The following is a 17,689-nucleotide window of genomic DNA, read 5'->3' as shown; positions in this document are numbered from 1 at the left end:
GTAGTGAGATCATTAATGGGTGTTGTAAAAAAGCTCCATGAGTGACTTTAGATGTGGAAAATGTGTCTTAGATGAGATAGCTATGTAGTTTATAGGTAGCTCAAATGATAAGACCTATGGTTAAGGTTGCCAAACACTTCCCATTATAAGACCCTGGTTTTGGTTGCTTGCAACTGTGCCAAACTTGACTGTCTTGGTCTAAAATTTTCCTTTCCAAGTGTTTGCCTGAGGCTGAATTTTTTTTAATGTCAGCAAAAACACTTCTTTGCCTTGCTACCAATATTATGATGCTGCCTGCAATGTCATATTTAACAACCCAACTGATCTTTTTCCTGGTGTACAGTTGTTGTCTTTTTAGAATGTTGTTTTACTGTGCTACTGACAGGTTTTTTTGTTCACATATAAGTTATCTGTTGCTAATTCTAGTTGGAATTTTAAAATGTCAGAAATAAGCCAATTATATAATAAATAAAAGAATGATTTAATAAAATTAAACATTTTTTAATCATTCTCCAAATTTTCTTTGTCTCCTTAGAATGTGAAAGCATTTGCATCATCAGATAGTCTAGCCAAGGTCCAAGAAGTAGCAAGCTGGCTTTTGGAAATGAATCAGGAACTGCTGTCTGTGGGCAGCAAGAGGCGACGAACTGGAGCGTCTCTTCGAGGTAATGCTTCCTCAAGCCAAGTAGATGAGGAGCAGATGAATCGAGTTGTAGAGGAGGAGCAGCAGCAGCAGTTACGACAACAAGAGGAGGAGCACATTGCAAGGAATGGGGAAATAGGTGGAGCAGAGTCTGGACTTGGTGACAGAATTGAATCCCAGCAAGAACAGTTAGAAGAAAACAACAATAGGCTTATTGTAGTGGATGAAGAATCCACTGGTAACCACGAGGAGGAGGAGGAAGAACATGGTGCTGAACAAGAGGAGGAGGTGGAAGAAGAGGAGGAAATGGACCAGGAGAGTGATGATTTTGATCAGTCTGATGACAGCAGCAGAGAAGATGAACACCCTAACAGTAATAGTGTCACAAATTCAAATAGTATCATGGATTTGCCCATACACCAGTCATCTCAATTCTACATAAAGACAAAGGTGAGCAACTTAATTTAATTTTTTCTATTTTGTACTTAAGATGTTGGTTACTCAGGATTAGAAAATAAATTGCACATCTAATTTACTCTGAAATCTTTTACTGATTTGAGTATGTTATCTGCTAGAACAATACACTTTTGGGAATACATTGATTCTTAACATAATATACTAAGTCTCACCTATTAATAATCAAACTCTTTACACACATTTGATATAAATAAATAAAGCTGTTCATAGACTGATAGAAATAGAAGTCTGGAAGGGACCTCAAGAGGTCATCTAGTCCATCCCCCATGCTGAGGCAGGATTAAGTATACCTAGACTATCCCGGAAAGGCTTGTCTAATTTGTTCTTCAAAACTTCCAGTGATGATGATTCCACAACCATCCTTGATAATCTGTTCCATCACTTAACTATCCTTCAGAAACAAAGCTTTATGTATTTGATAGAATGGCATTCTTAACTTCTTTCATATCATAAGCCTACAATCTCCCGAAAATGCACTCAGGAACCATTTGTGACATTTTCCATCTCAAAGGAAGCATGAGAGCTTCTTTTATCAAAAGGCATCGTTCTAAGGGATTGGACATATGCACTTTGAAGTAGAGACAGGAAATGGGAGAATGTTCAACTCCTCATCCTAGATAGCTTCAAGTGACATCCTTGGCTAAGTATAGGTGAAAAAATAATAGTTCAAGTACAAAGTCATCATATGGCGCTGTGGGGTTTGTGAAGAATAAAGAAATCACATTTAATAATTTAAAGGGTCATTGTCGATTTTAAAAAAAATCATTCTTCTGTCTGAAAATGTTGAATTTACAAGTAGCCTCTATGGGCTTTTCTGTACATGAGACTTAGTGTGCAGCAAGCCTGGGTGTGAATTTACAGTTCATCAACCTGCCATACACTAAGTGGCTGCATGGACTTTATTGCCATGCACTAAAATTTCCTTAGGATGAAGGTCAAATAGCAGTAGATCAGAGTGCGCTCAGGAACAGGATCCACATGGCTGCTTAGTGCACAGCAGGTTGATGCATTGGAGATTCACACCCAGCTTTGCTGTGGACTAAATCCCTGTATAGACTAGCCCTCAGATTATTGAAAGACTGAAAAAGCTTTAAAAGATGATAATCTTTGCTTTTAAAAGTTGTTTGTGTTATCAGTTTCACTGTTTGGTGGTGGTGCAAGTCATTTCCCAGGCTTTTCAAAAGGGAGTTTACTAATCTTAACAGCAGCAAAAGTAAACGTAAAACAGCCACAAATAGTAATGTGGATAGAGAAAGAGATTGGAGGAGAATGGCCATAATCATGAATGGTGTTGCTCCTGGGTCTGCCCAACAGATTCTTCTAAACATCAACTCCTTTTACTCCCTCAATAAATAAATAAAATAAAATAATTATATGTGTTATTTAAAGGGTACATTGTCAGAAAACTGAATTTTAAACATTGTTTATTATCTTGAAAATATCAATTTGTCAATGTCTCCTCAAAATCCACTACTTAATTTCAAGGTGATGGCCCTATTTTAATGTCAAATGCATCAGTACAAGCATATTGATAGAAATACTGTACCAGAATCTGTGCAACTACACTTGTACAGACATACAGACACCATTGGTTTTCCAAATGTGCAGTAGTACGTTTCAGGTATTGGTAGTTAGAATCTAAATCTCCCATATGTTTAAGTTTTTATCTATTGTGTTGATTGAGATGCTTGATTTCAAAAGTTGTTATAAGGATCTTTCTAGGTTTTTTTTTTTTTTAAAGGAAATAATGGAATTTTACATGTACATTGTTAGCTGTCCTAAATGTTGAATCATATATCTCTGAAGAAATTCCATTTAAAAAGATGTAATGGAAACACTGGCATATCATTGCCAAGTTTTGTCAGATTTTCTTGGCTCTGTTAGTCTTACAACCACTAATTCTTCTGCTGTGATGCTTTTTTCTCAACCAGCGTAGTGTGATGAGGAATGACATAACCACCTATACTCAAGCATTTTGAACTCTGTGCTGAACATACAGTATCCCTCCACCCGAAAAACATTTAAACTTGCTGGATCAGTAAGTTCAGAATTTGTAATACAACTATGTAAACAACAATACTCAATATATATGCATGCACACAGAGCAAGAGATAGTGGTTAACGGTCTTTACTTTTGCCTCTTTTTCATTTTTTTCATAATTAATACAATTTTTATTATGTTTTAAACAAGGCACATTTGATGTAAATAAGATTCTGGTGTTTGGAAAGCATGTATATTTAGGATAGTTAGGATTTTTTCTGTATTGTCTGATAGCCACTTTTCATTTTGATTCCATTACTAAGACTAGAACAGCACAACAAGAAAAATTCATTTTGACTAATCTGTTTTTAAATCATCTAAGATTAAAAATACAAACATCTTCTGTGCAAAGAAACACTGCAGAAATCCTGCAAAAAGTAAAATGTTGCATCACACTCAGTTGATGATGGAGCGTGAACAATTACTATCTGAAGCAGGGTTACCGAATACTAAAAAAAATTGACATGTTTATATGTAATAGCATTTTTGAGACAAGCACAGTATTTGTGGACTCTTATTAACACTAATAAGTGTGATTTCCAGCTCTGACTATTGTAAATTGAAATCAAATGGGGTATATTTTTTATTTTTTTATTTTTATCATGCGAAAAGAATACCATTCAAGTCAGATGACTTTTTCATCCAAATAGTCTCAAAAAGTTAAAATGATATATTTTTACGTCTTCACATATGCTTTTCTGGGCTCATTAGGATCTGATTACTTACTGCTTCAGGTCAGATTACCTAGCCCCTTATTTGGATCTGTACATTAATTTAACTTGTTTTGTACCACCACCTTCAGTAGAAATAGTGTGTGGAATCTGCTGCATACTGTCTAAGAATCAGCCATAAGTTTATTTCTGTTTTTAGGTGAAACTTAAAAAGTATATTCGGTTTTGGTTTTGCAGTAATGGGATTTTTATTTTTTTTTTAAATCTCTACTGGAGTGGTAAGCTTTCTCATTGTGCCATTGGTAATACAGCAGTGAATTTCTGTTAATGTTCCAGCATTTAAAAGATTCATTACCTCCTTTGTCCAGAAGCTCACATAAAAGTATGTCTGGTCGTTCTCTACTAACTACCACTAATTGCTGGCCCCAGGGAACTTTTTTTTTTTTTTTTTTAAGTCTTAAGACTATTGTAGAACTCTTTCCTTCGTACGTATATCAGAAAACATGTAAAGTAACACTTATATTTCATGATACTAATTATGGCATCTGTTTGATTATGAATGCACTTTATTACAGCTAATCTCAGGAGCATACATCCACTAATCCAGAACAACTACTAGGTTGGTCCTGTCTTCTGTAGCAGTGTAGGCAACATGTGCAATGTTTTTCTTTCTACAAAGATAACAGGTAGCACCCAATATACTACTACCAATATACTAATACCAGTATTGTTCAGCTCATGTTAACTGTCATACCTCATTTTTAAATCCTTTTAATTTCTGTCCCCTTTCTTTTAACTTAAACTGCTGAGTGAAGTCTCTAACCTGATTTTTTTGTTTTATTTTGTTTTGTTTTGATTCTTGTCTTGCGGGATCCTGTGACATTAAGGGAAGCTACCTCAAGATTCCCACGTAAAGATATAATGTATCCTAGTTATGCTTGCCAACTAATGTCTAGTTATGCTTGCTCCTAATATTATTCTTCCATATAAGCAATTGCTGTAGTTTCACAGGGATGTTGTGAAATTGCAGTGAGTAAAGGAGGTGGTCTATATGATTGTGAATGGGAGGGAAATTGGTTCTTCATACACTCACTTAATGTGATCTATGTTGTGAAAAATAATTGACTGTTCAGACAGCTGAGACCAGTCAGCCTAATTCTACCAAATATTGTCTCACATCTCCATGAGGGAAAACAGAAAATAAACTCCCTTATGCCAAAGGTAGGAGGTGTTGGGGGAAATGTGAGTCTCTACAAACAGCCCCCAAGGCAGGTCCAGTGAGCAAGACATGTAGTTTCTCTGTCTGTTCCCACTCCTGAGAAAACACCATCACAGGATGACTGTGACACTACAGTGACCACGCTTTAAGACTCCTGTTTGAGTTCAGTAGTGCAGTGAATTAAGGTTCCCGGCACAAGGTTTGGTTCTTGAGCCACAGGAAATTGTTCCCAGGTTGTTGAGAGGGAGGCAGGTGAATGGCAGCCTCTCTACATTGAGGGACATGCCCTTCCTTTGAAGGCAGATAGCAGCTTGAATTTTGGTGTCATTTTATTTCTTTTCACACCAGTGTCCTCTTTTCCAAATGGAACTTCAGTAGCCACTTCTCACATGCCCATGCAAGTGGAGATTTTGTCCAATGCTGTTCTTTTGCAGGGATAGAGTTCCAACTAGCATTGTTGGCTGTTTTTCCCCATCCTGTGGGATGCAAAAGGACTCAAATTTTGAAATCCAAGTAGATAAGCCTTCAGAGAGCTGGGGAATTTTTAGACAGCAAGCGGTTGTTTTTTCTCTCCCTGCCTTTTACGAAATGGAAACCTATCCCATCTATTCTATAGACTCAAGTGACAGGAAGCTGTCATCTACTACTGGATATTGAAGAAATGATCAAGCTCTTGTCAAGACCTTCCTTTCACATAACAGCAGTTTCATGGTTTCGCTTCCTGGAAGTTTTCCTAGAAGAGTTGTTCATAGGCTTGGCAGATCATCAGATGCTTATTTCAACATTCCTGGTCTTCCTTCTCACCAAAATGTGCCTGAGTTTCCACAGTATTGAGGTTTTCACATGAGGGTGGCTAATGGGGATCCTAGCTGCAGCACTTTAACAGAAAGGTGTATGTCTGCACCTGTACTTGGATAACAGGCTAATGTGAACTCCTAAAAATCAGAAGCCAGGTCTACAACGGAAAGGATTCAAGAATATGGGGACATAGGTGAGTCAGCAACCATGAAGAACACTTTGACTTCCTTCCAGAAATTTAATATAGTTGAGAGTTTGCTTCATTATTAAAGTTGTCAAGATGTTTCTATCACATGCAACAACAAAGTTCAGGGAATGGATTACTATTTTTATAGACCAGGGTGGCCAACCTGAGAAGGAGCCAGAATTTACCATTGTACATTGCCAAAGAGCCACAGTAATATGTCAGCTCTCCCACCCTGCTCCCAGTACCTCCTGCCCACCGGCAGCCCCACTGCTCAGCGTCTCCCTCTCCCTCCCCGCACCTCCTGATCAGCTGGTTTGTGGCGTGCAGGAGGCTCTGGGTGGGAGGGAGGAGGAGCGAGGCCATGGCAGGCTCATGGGAGGGAAGGAGTGGAGTGGGGGCAGGGCCTGTGGCAGAGCCAGGGGTTGAGCAGTGAGCACCCCCCAGCACATTGAAAAGTTGGCACCTGTAGCTCCAGCCCCAGAGTTGGGGCCTATACAAGGAGCCGCATATTAACTTCTGAAGAGCTTTATGTGGCTCCAGAGCCACAGGTTGGCCACTCCTGTTATAGACATATTGAGTCCTACTGTGGGAGTATATCCAGATTCAGAGTTCTAAGGTAGCTTGTCAGGACATAAATCAGTGGGTGTGTTCTTTCTAATGAGTTATTGATGTCCAAGACTTCTCTAACTTGGTTACTCCTTGTCCCTCCAGAATTTAAGGAGAAAATAGGTTCAAGATGGAAACTCTCCATGAAGATACCAGAAAACTTTTAGAGTGTGTGTGTGTGTGTGTGTTTTGTGAATCTAAAGGATATGCTCAAATAAGCGTGTATGCTATCAGTCTAACCCAGCAAATCCCAAATACATGCATTTTGGCTTCTCCATCCCCTGTGTGGAGTTAAAAGTGCATTCTGATCTTCCATTATTCAAGCAGTTTTCTGGTCAGTGTTCTCTTGGAGAATTAACTCAGTCAGATGTATGTAGTTCTTCAGCAGGATGACTCTATTACCAAATGTTGATTTTTCTGTGGTGGGATCATTCTCAGATTAAACTGTTTTTTTGTTTGTTTAATGCCAACCTACATATATTGCCCCAGACACCCAGGAACAGAGTATTTGGCAAATGGGTGAGTGTGCACTCTCTTCTCTTCCTTTGTGTTTAGAAGACCAGACAGAAATTCATTGTCCAGATTGGCACCAGAGTTTTCTATTCTTCTAGAGGTTTCGTTCAGGGAAACATTGAGGTCCCTACAGTTATGGACTCCTACAGTTGAAATAGCCAGACTTAATCTGACTAGAGGTTGATAGGATGGATTTTTAAATATTCTCAGGCAGATTTTCAGCTGGTGTAAATTGTAGCACTAGTGACTTGAATGGAGCTGTGATAATTTGCACCAGCTGAGGATCACCTCCCAGCCCTCGGAGTTTAAATATCTGCCTTAGGAACTTTGAACAAGGCTTGCAAAGATTTCATTTAGCCCTAAAGAGACTCAAGCCTATGGAGACCTAGGTTGTATTTGCCGGTCAGACAAAATGATCCTATAGTGGAGAGACTGTTAGTTTCAAGATGATACAGAAAGCTTGTAAATGAAATTAAACATCTGCTATGCTGATGTGAAATTCTTACTGAGTTATTTTCAGTACTTTTGCAGGATTTTTGTGGATGGATAGAATTCTTTTTATAACGAGAAAAAAAATTAGTCATCTGTTGTAGTGAAAAGTACTGTGGGTGTGGTGTGTATGTGGGATCTGTTGTGTGACACTCCAGATATTGGTAGAAAATCAAAAGGGAAAACTAAAATCTTTGTGGAGAGATGGGGAATCAAGGATTCATTACAGAAATAATGATCCTTGAGAAATTGGTTCTTTATGTACAAGAAGTAGACATAATCAAGGAAACCAACTCCTTAAATGTTTGCAGTATATGTATATTATTTTAACATCACTTTCTATTTTTTATGCTTTTGAACACCAGAGGGCACAATCAGATGCTTTATTGACTGTGCATTCTGCTGGAAGCTGTTTAATGTGTCTTGATAAATGGGTTTTCCTTTGCATTGCTGCTAACAATTAAAAGTACAATTTTTAACCCAGAAATAAATGTTTGTCATACACAACACTGCTTTTGGTTTTAATCTGTGCAGAAGGGTGTTTTCCAACATAAAGAAACCTATCCCTGCATTTCTTTTAAGTGTGCTAAGCTTAAAGTATTTTCCAGATGGCTCATGTATTAGGACTTTAATGTGTATCTTTTTTTTTCTGGAGTACAAAAAGTACAAAGTGAAGTGAATACTTAGTATAAAAATAAATAAAAATGAGCAACTCACTTTTTACTACTTAATTTTTTTGGTAGTGATCAACCCACAGGAAATAGAGATCAGTTGATTCTTCATGCCTTTAGTTTCTGAGACTTCCAACAGTTGTGTCAATGATGTAACCAGACTCTTAACTGAGTAAACCAAATGAAGGTTTGTCAAAAAGGAAAGGTGTTAAGAATTGCTTAAATCTGGCTATGAAAGTCATTGGTGATATGGTCTGTTCTTCTAAATACCTCTTCCGTATCCCCGGTCTGATTAGTGCACTTCTTCTTTTCCCTCTTTTAATGCAAACAAATATTAAACTTTTATTTTGATTTCCAGTATAAGGTGTCTTTAATTTTGTGGCTGGTATAGAATATAGTGGCAAATGGTAAGTATCTTGGGCCAACAAACAGATCTTCCTCTATATACAGAACAGAGCACGCTAATAATATTCAATAAAAACTGATTTGTTTACACATCAAAGTTGTGTTCAGTGATTTTTATAACTGCAAGTCAGACTTACTTTTAAGTAATCATAACTGTTAAATTATTTCTGGATAACTCTTACATAATATTAGAAGAAAAACTGAGTTATAAAGTAGGTATATAATTAAAGCCTTGTATTGTTTAGAATAATCCTGACTGTTAGGTGTGGAACTTTATTTTTTATTTTGTATTGGAGTGTAATTTAGTGCATACTTGAAGGTTAATACCAGTCAAAATATAGAATGTTTATTACTTTCCTCATTCGTACAGTATATAGATTAGTTGCTAAAATTTCAAATAATTCTGTTTTAGCTGTGCAGCTGTCATTAAATTACTGTTATGCTTCTATCATATCACAGATACCAAACTGGTTCCACCGTGCTAACATCCTTACATCACATGGATGTAAATCGAATTAAGACATTCAGTTTTCCCTGTAGGTCTCCTCCATTTGTCTTTTTGTCTGGTGTAGAAAAATGAGGTGCCTGCGGTGATGGCTGTGTGAAGGGTCTGGGCTGTCCTACCTAAAAGGTCCCAAGTTCATCCTCACCCGCATGCAAAAGCATCTATTTGGGGCAACCTAAACGTTCATATTGAACAAATCTATATTTTGGGAAGACCTGGCTGAGCCAAGTGCATCATATGGAGTTCACAGTACGTCATGATGAGGGCTTTGTTCCTTTTTTAACACTAAAGCAACATTATTACCTGCCATCCTCAGCCTAGTGGCAGTACTTACCATTACAACACTTTCTAACATATCAATTTGATCCAAATGCCCTAGGACTGCCAGAGGCCCCAGAACTACTTGGAACCTTAGTAATGTTTCATGAACTTGCCAGGTCCCTGTCCACTATGCATACTTGGTTAAGGAAGAGGAATTTCATTAGCCTGGAGTTCATTGTGAAACTCTGGGAAGCGTATTATGTAACATTAAAAAAGCGTATTATGTAACATTAAAAATATCTGTGTCTCTCTTGATAATCTTGATACAACCAAAAAGTATTAAAAATGTATTGGGTTCCATAGAGGTTGCACAAGATAAAGGCCTTATCCTCTGATGTTTGTTAGTGCTGTAACAGAGAAAAAGAAACCCTGAGGCATATTCTGTGGGACTGTCCAACCATCAGGCAGCTCTGGAACACAATGGACATGAGTTAAGATAGTGCTCAGCTTCAGCAGCCAAACCTCAGCCGAAAATTATGTCCTAGGTTACTAACCTGTTAAACTGGGTTTAACTCCGCCAAAAAGACTTTGGTACTTGAGGACTTCAGTGATCATTAAGTGCATGATTTTACAAAAATGGAGTAGGCTTATGGCCAGAATACAGCAGTGGTATTCAGGCCTGTCAGAGTTAGAAGCTAAAGAAATAACAGCTTACCCCCGCAGAGAACAGTTACATGAATTTGAAGAAATTTGGACCCCATTTCTAGATACATTTTGATAAAAAGGTTGAGAAGACTCAAAGAATGTCAGACCTCTATTCCGCATAACCCTCCTTTCCCCTTAACCCCTTCCTTCCTCTCCCTATTCATGTATGTCTTCTCCTATTTCATTGCTGTTACCCCCATCCTAATATGTTATGTCTTTGTAGTATTGTCTAGGTTTGTATTGCTAGGTCTTGCAACTTTAACAAGTTGTAAAATTTCATAATGCCGTAATTCTACCTGTGAAGCATGCGTTATTTGGAAACAATTAACCTTTTTGTTCTTTCTATTGTCTGTGTCTTTAGGAAAATCAGTAAACTAATCACAAAAATGTAGCTTTTTAAATACTAACGTATTTATGAAAGGATTACTGATTCTCAATTTGTCTGCGCATTTTGTTGGTATTTTTAGATTCTCCGCACACACATTAAAGAAATAACTCCAAAATTATGATTATGTACCCTTTCTGTGGCTAGGGATGAGATAGCCTATAGAAACAGCTTTCTAAGAAGAATTGGTCCCAGGGAGCAAGTTTCACATGTTGATGACTCTGGCTAAGAAGCGACCCCATCTCCTGCCTGCTACTATCTGAGGTGGGCATATGCTCCTCCCTTCTGCATTCAAAGGTGGGGGGTATGTTTCAGTTCCTCTTACAGGTAGAGCTAGGCCCGTACTAATCATTGCTCTGCTAGTCTTGTCAAGTGTATAAATGGAGCAGGAAGAGTGCTAATTGATTCATGGGGCATGGATTCTGATTTTTGCAATGACAGGTAACTCTTACAGTGATCCCTGCCTGAAATAGTCTGTGATTCATAAGAACTTAGCTACCGAGTAGCTCTCTCAAGGAAAAAGTTTGAAATCTCTAGCTATTAATTATATCTGTTACATTAAAATGTCACGTGCAGTTACAAGAAATATTGTCATTCGTTCTATAATCTCTGCTATTTTCTGTTAACCTTTTTGTGGTCCCCATACTGCTTTTCTCTATGGTTTCCAGTGATAGTGCTTGAAAGTTGAATGACAAGTGACTGAGGGTGTGTCTACACTAGAAACTTAAGTCAACAAATATTAGGTTGACTTACAGCTACTGCAGTAATTACTGTGAAGCTGCGTGTCGATGCTACCCTCCTTTAGTTGGTGGTGGTCTTCCTCACCAGGAATGCTTCTGGCGAACTATGAGGGGCTGAGTAGGAAGTTGAGAGCCTGGTCTCTCAGCTCCACTGTCAGCTCCCTGCTGCTCTACAGGCTCCTGGGGGACTTGCCCCTCCCCTCTCCAGCCATGTAATTGACAAGATAGCCAATGTTCCCGGCCGGGGGCAGGGAGCGGAGTGGGGAGGAAGCTGCTGGGGGTCCAGGAGCAGGGTCCAGCTGCCCAGTTCTCTAGGGGAGTGGGGTGGGGGTGGGGCAACAGGGCTCCAGCTGCACAACTTTCTTGTCAGTTTCACGGCTCCTGCCTAACAAGACAGCTAACACCCGATGTAAGTAACGGAGTGTCTACACAGATGCTGTGTCACCCCAGTTATGCCGACATAAGTCCCAGGGATGTAAATATCGTTTTAAAAGTTAACTGTTTAAATGATTAAAATTATATCGTTTAAACGGTTAACTGATTAAGGGGAGAAGGGCTGGGGTTCCGGGTGCCGGTGTATGGCGGGGGCTTGGAGCCGGATCTGGCAGGGCCGTCCAGCAGCCGGGGGTTAATGGGTTAAGATCAGTTAACCCAGTGGTTCTCAAACTTTTGTACTGATGACCCCTTTCACATAGCAAGCATCTGAGTGAGAGCCCCCCCCCTTATAAATTAAAAACACTTTTTTATATATTTATATATTTAACATCTTTATAAATACTGGAGGCAAAGTGGGGTTTGGGGTGGAGGCTGACGCTCACGTAATAACCTCATGACCCCCTGAGGGGTCCTGACCCCCAGTTTGAGAACCCCTAGGTTAACTGATAAGCTTAATAAAAGCCAGACATGCTGCTGGCTGTTTCTGGGGCGCAGCGCAGTGTCAGAACAGGTAGGGACTACTAGTTTTTATTGGCCAGCCACCAAGGCCCCTCGGTGCTGAGCAAGGCAACCCAGTGCCTTGCGTTCGGCGACCCAGTACTAGGTCGCGACCTGGACTTTGAAAACCACTGAACTAGACAAGATATTGCAGTTTTTACTTCCATGCAGTTAGTTGAGGTTAACTTTATATCCCCCTCCTGGGGTTTACTTTGACTAGCTACATCGAGATGAAAGCTACAGTGCCTCGTCTGCACCAGTTTACATCAAGATAGCTAACGTATTGTAAAACCACACCTTTTTTTGCTGTGATGACGAAGCCTGAATCTCAAATGCATGTATTCTGTTTTTCTCTGATCGTCACTGCCAGACTCACTCAACGGTTTCTTGTGAAAATTGATTCACTCAAGACAGGCATGTGTGGTTCTTCCTCTAGCTTATCTGTTAGTCTGTTTGTGCGGAGACTGCCAACACCTCCTCCAGAAGACAAAATGCTAACATCTCTTAAACTTTTGTCAATAAATCATCTCTTGAATCAGAATCTCACAGATTGTCACTGTCTCTAATCTCCAGTTTTTAAGGGAATATTATTGAAAAGGTGGCAATAATTAGAATCGTCCATTACATTGATTCCCTGAGCCTATATGAAGCCCTATTGAAACCTAAAAATAGAGGTATCACCACCACCTGGGTTGCTATGGCAGAGTAGTCTGATATAAAAGTGGTCTTAAAATACTAATTTTTCTTAATTTAATTACCTGAAACAGTGTCTTGTAATGAATACAAACAGTATTATGTGTGTCAATTGTCCTTTTTTTAAAGCATTTCAAGTGAGATTATTTAAACCTATCAATTATACAGCTATATGGTAATAACATTCATAAATGCAAATCATGAAAATGAGTCTGAGGAGATTTTCAGTATGCTTAAGAAGTACACAGTGATACATGGCTTGTCTAACAAATACATTTGGGAGCTCTGCCCCACTTAAAAATGCCATTTGTTCCTTATGTTGTTCTTGGCTATGTGGCAGGTGCTGTTGGCTGATGTGATCATTAGCCCAGATATCTCTCGACTGGAGTGATACAGCTGTATTTATCAGTGAATGTTGCTCTCAGAGTGTGGATTTAAAACTGCTTTGCTTTTTCTGACTTGGCTTAAATTGACATTACTTGTTATGAAATTCAATACAAATGGTCAGTCGAAGTGTGAAGAAAGTAAAACTTTTGCTGGTGAGTTTGCATTATACGAAAAAACAATCACTAACAATTCATTCAGTGTTAGCTTTATGTTTTTAGTAGTTGTAATTGTTTTACAGATCCTTCTGTTGAATGAAACCAATAATCAATGTGATTAAGTTAACTCATTGCTTCTTATATGGAAGTGGTAACATATACTTGCAAAACTGTTGCATTTGGAATTGTCTTGCAGGGGGGTTGGTGGTTCCTGAAGGCCAAAGCTATGTTGAATGGGTACATCAGGACTATATTTTATCCAGTGGCATATTTGTTACTGTTGTCAGTTTCAGTAAAGTAATAGTATAAAAATCTCTCTCTTTGTGAACATTTATTTTCCAGTTTATCTGAATATATGTTGTCGTGACAAATGGTAAGTAAGTAGTAATATTCGCATTTCTTTAAACCTGACTATGCATAGTACAACTTTCCTTTTGGTATACATTTTCTATCAGTTTTCAGTTCTGTGCCATGCACTATGCATATTTGGAAGCAAAACTATTCCAGGTAAATCAGAGGAATACTTGGATAACAAGTAGCTAATGTGTATCACAGAGGAAAGAAACATTTTGACTCTTTATTTAATATCATAATTATTTCTCTTTGGTGATGTATGGTATCTGAGCTGTACCTAGGGTGACCAGATGTTAAGGGGAAAATATCAGGACCGCCAGGGGGTGGGGTGGGTGTTTTACACTCACCCGTCCGGGAGTTTGGTGGCAATTTGGCAGAGAGCCCTTCAGTCGCGGACGGTCTTTAGCGGTATTTTGGCGGCGGGTAATACTTTGCTGCCAAAGACAGAAGCACCCGCCGCCAAAATACCGCCAAAGACCGTCCGCGACTGAAGGACTCTCTGCCAAATTGCCGCTGAAGACCAGGAAACAAAATATCAGGAAAAATTGCATCCCGACGGTACTCTGGTCGGGACGTGGGACAAACTCCTCAAAATCGGGACAGTCCCAATTTTATTGGAACGTCTGGTCACCCTAGCTGTACCTGAAGTTACTTATATCAGCGGCTATTAATGATCAATAAAGCCAGAATAGTTTGTGATGTCACTTACATTCTGTATAGATTTATTCTGTTGCTGTGAATTTTTTTGTTTTCTACCAAAAACCCATGTGAACATTTAACCACTGAGTCAATTGGGCAAGTTTAGCTTCCTTCCCCCCCTCACCTCCACCTCAACCCGTACATCAAAATACAGAGAGTGTGGGAAATACTAAACTTTACCCCTCACAAATCTTGTAACTACTCTGTGTGAATTAAAGCCTCTTGTTTGTTGGATAAATATATGCTTAATTCAGTTGTTTATATCTTTTCTTGAATTGTGTGGATAATTTAAACAATTCACAAATTGCAGTTTTCCTGATCACTTGTGAAAATTTTAATTTTAGTATTGTAACATTTTTGTACTTCATCCTTTTTTTTTTTTTTTTTTTAATTGGAGATATTATCAATCTCCTAGAATTGGAAGGGACCTTGAAAGGTCATCAAGTCCAGCCCCCTGCCTTCACTAGCAGGACCAATTTTTGCCCCAGATCCCTAAGTGGTCCCCTCAAGGATTGAACTCACAACCCTGGGTTTAGCAGGCAAATGCTCAAACCACTGAGCTATCCTTCCCCCCAGGAGATAGCTCAAACCACTGAGCTACCTCCTAACCTGGTAATGTAATAATTTAGTATATGGATTACTAAATAGTAACATTTGGTTTATATATGACTTTATATAAAAACCTGTGTGTGTGTGTGAGAGAGCATATTTTTTAAATACACTGTTAGTTTCTTTTTAAATTGGCTAGCTCACACATGGGTCCCACTAGTTCTCCATCACAGGAAGGGCAATAGCTATATATTCCATGAATCAGCTGGTGGAAAGCACAGAACATACTTCTATCAGGCATTGATGCTGTTCTTACTCCCAGTTCTCATGGTTAGTTGGAAATGGTTGTAATTAAACCCACCCTTCCTTGTCTCCACTTTCTTCCTTCTCTACTCCCCCATCTTCCTCTTTAAGTTTCTTCAGTTGGTCACTGGAAGAGCTTGTGACAGCATGAAGTTATAGTGATATGATTACTGATGGAATTCAGAGATCTGCCACCCATGTTGAATACTTCCAAACCTGACTGTATAGCAGTTCCTTTTCTCTATGTTAGATGTCGCTTGTCTTTACTTAACTCGTATATTTGGTCTTGGCTTATCAAAAGCTGTGACTTTCTCAGCCAAACTTCATTACCTGGCCATGTCTTACATAAAACTAAACAAGCAAGTTCTGAATTATAGGGTTGTTCAGTTTTTGGAATCAGTGGCTGCTATTCTTATCTGTGACATGGAAATATCATTTTGTTAACACTTACTAAATTTTATCATGCCCACTCAGTCCATGGTCTCTTTCTGCCAAAATGGCCAGTGTTACAAATATTTGATGATATAGATATAGACGCACCATAGATTATCAGCAGTACTGAAACCCATAATTTTCAACACAAAGCCACTGCCACTTGAAGTAAAGTAGTAATACTGTTAGCTGTGAGGAAGTAACAGTGTCTTATTTTTTTTTTCTATATAGTCCAGCCTTTGGAAGGAGACTTAATCACACTAACATTTTGAACTGGACTGAGACGACCAGTTCACTTCACTTAGACTACAGAATGTGCCTGTGATGAAAGCTACTTGTGGTTGCTGCTGACCTGAATATGGTTAACTATTTACTCAGAGGCGACATATGCTGAATACCCTCTTACTAATTTCATGAGCTATCCAATTGTCCCTCAGTCAAATATAATTTAAAAAAAAACATATAGTACTTTACCTTCATTAAAAAGTCTGAGTAAAGTGTAACCCTGAAGATGAAAGGAATAACTATACAGTGATACAGCTAATTCATTTAATGGTAGCTGTCTCAGGTGTTCGATTTTTGGGTCTGAAACTCATTGTTCCAGCCGAGAGTGATTCTTCTTCTTCTACTCAAGTCTGGACTTTATCAGAAATTAGGCTGTTCTGAAAGACTGGTCTGGGGCTTTCACCCTGCTACATCATTTTTGACCACAGGCAGCAGTTCTTGTCCAAAAGTATGGAGGCCAAACTTCTTTTAAAAAAGCTGCTGTTACTATTACACAAATCAACCATCAAGTACACTCAGGACTCCTGTGCTCTGGGGAGCCTGAACTGTCATCCATAATCTGTCAAAGTTTATAAGGCGGAAGGAGGAGAAATGTAGAAGCAACTCCTAGTAACACGTCTCGTTTAATTCCTTGAAGTGTTACCAATTAACTCAAAAGTAGATTTTAGTCTTTTTTTTTTTTTAACTTAAGAGGTAACTATTGTTGTACTTCGTAGGAATGAATGACGCTTGAACAAATGAAAGAAAGCAAGAGTTTATATGAAAATATAAACAAGGGGAAGGTAGTAAAAGCCTGGGACAGCCCAGAATGTCAGCCCTTTCTTGGGCTACCTGCTTTTTTCTGTAACCCAGACATTCTTTACTTTGCATATTTTGAGCTATTATTAATAGCCTCACACCCCTTTGCAGTATGCTATTAACCAGCTGAGAAGGATTATGTAGCTTAATTTGTCGCTCTCATGTGAATGCCAGTGTAACAATTGGTTATATTACATTTGTTAGGTTTTATATGTATTTCATAGTTGTAAAAAGAAAAATTTTATCTTGTGGTCTTGTATTTAAGGTCTCTAGCAACAAAATGAGTTATTTTCTTTATACATGTTAATAAACCGGATATTTAATGCTAGTTACATGTTCAGCCTTCCATTTTGGCATTGGTTAAACTCCAGAAATGGATGGAACTATGCAAGTGAGGGCCTTCCTGTACTGTCTTATTTTATATAAGAAATATTGCTTTAGTCTGAATGAAAGGTGGCGGGACAGCAAGTTATACCACCAAAGAGTTACTGAACAATACATATTGAGACTGACATTATCTAGTTATTTTCATCCTTTTAAGGCCTTTTTAGGTTGAATTTTATAGTGAGAAGAGTGGGGGAAATCGTAGTTTTATTTTTGAATGCTGTTTTTTTTGTACCTAATTCTACATTTGTAAGTTCAACTTTCATGATGAAGAGATTGCACTAGGGTACTTGTATTAAGTGAATTGAAAAATACTATTTCTTTTGTTTTTTTACAGTGCAAATACTTGTAATAAAAAATAAATATAAAGTGAGCACTGTACACTTTGTATTCTGTGTTGT

At 38.5% G+C, this 17,689-nt stretch overlaps 1 protein-coding gene across 5 annotated transcripts in view; it reads left to right on the top strand.

Annotated features, from left to right (window-relative positions):
- The window catches only part of FBXW7 (F-box and WD repeat domain containing 7), a 278,082-nt gene that overhangs the window by 141,844 nt on the left and 118,549 nt on the right, over window positions 1–17,689 (top strand). For 4 of the 5 annotated variants that reach the window (XM_045018642.1, XM_045018646.1, XM_045018644.1 and 1 more), the window contains one exon: window positions 536–1,093. In XM_045018642.1, coding sequence (XP_044874577.1) covers window positions 605–1,093 — 489 coding nt within the window. In that variant the 5' untranslated portion in view covers window positions 536–604. Of the gene's footprint in view, window positions 1–535; window positions 1,094–4,407; window positions 4,519–10,723; window positions 10,827–17,689 lie in introns of those variants that run through there. The other variant, XR_006579736.1, reaches the window with a different exon arrangement.

Source organism: Mauremys mutica, chromosome 5, assembly GCF_020497125.1.
Source record: "Mauremys mutica isolate MM-2020 ecotype Southern chromosome 5, ASM2049712v1, whole genome shotgun sequence".
Lineage (NCBI taxonomy): Eukaryota > Metazoa > Chordata > Testudines > Geoemydidae > Mauremys > Mauremys mutica.
Note: the sequence above shows the minus strand (reverse complement) of the source record. Positions and strands in the feature narration are given on the sequence as shown.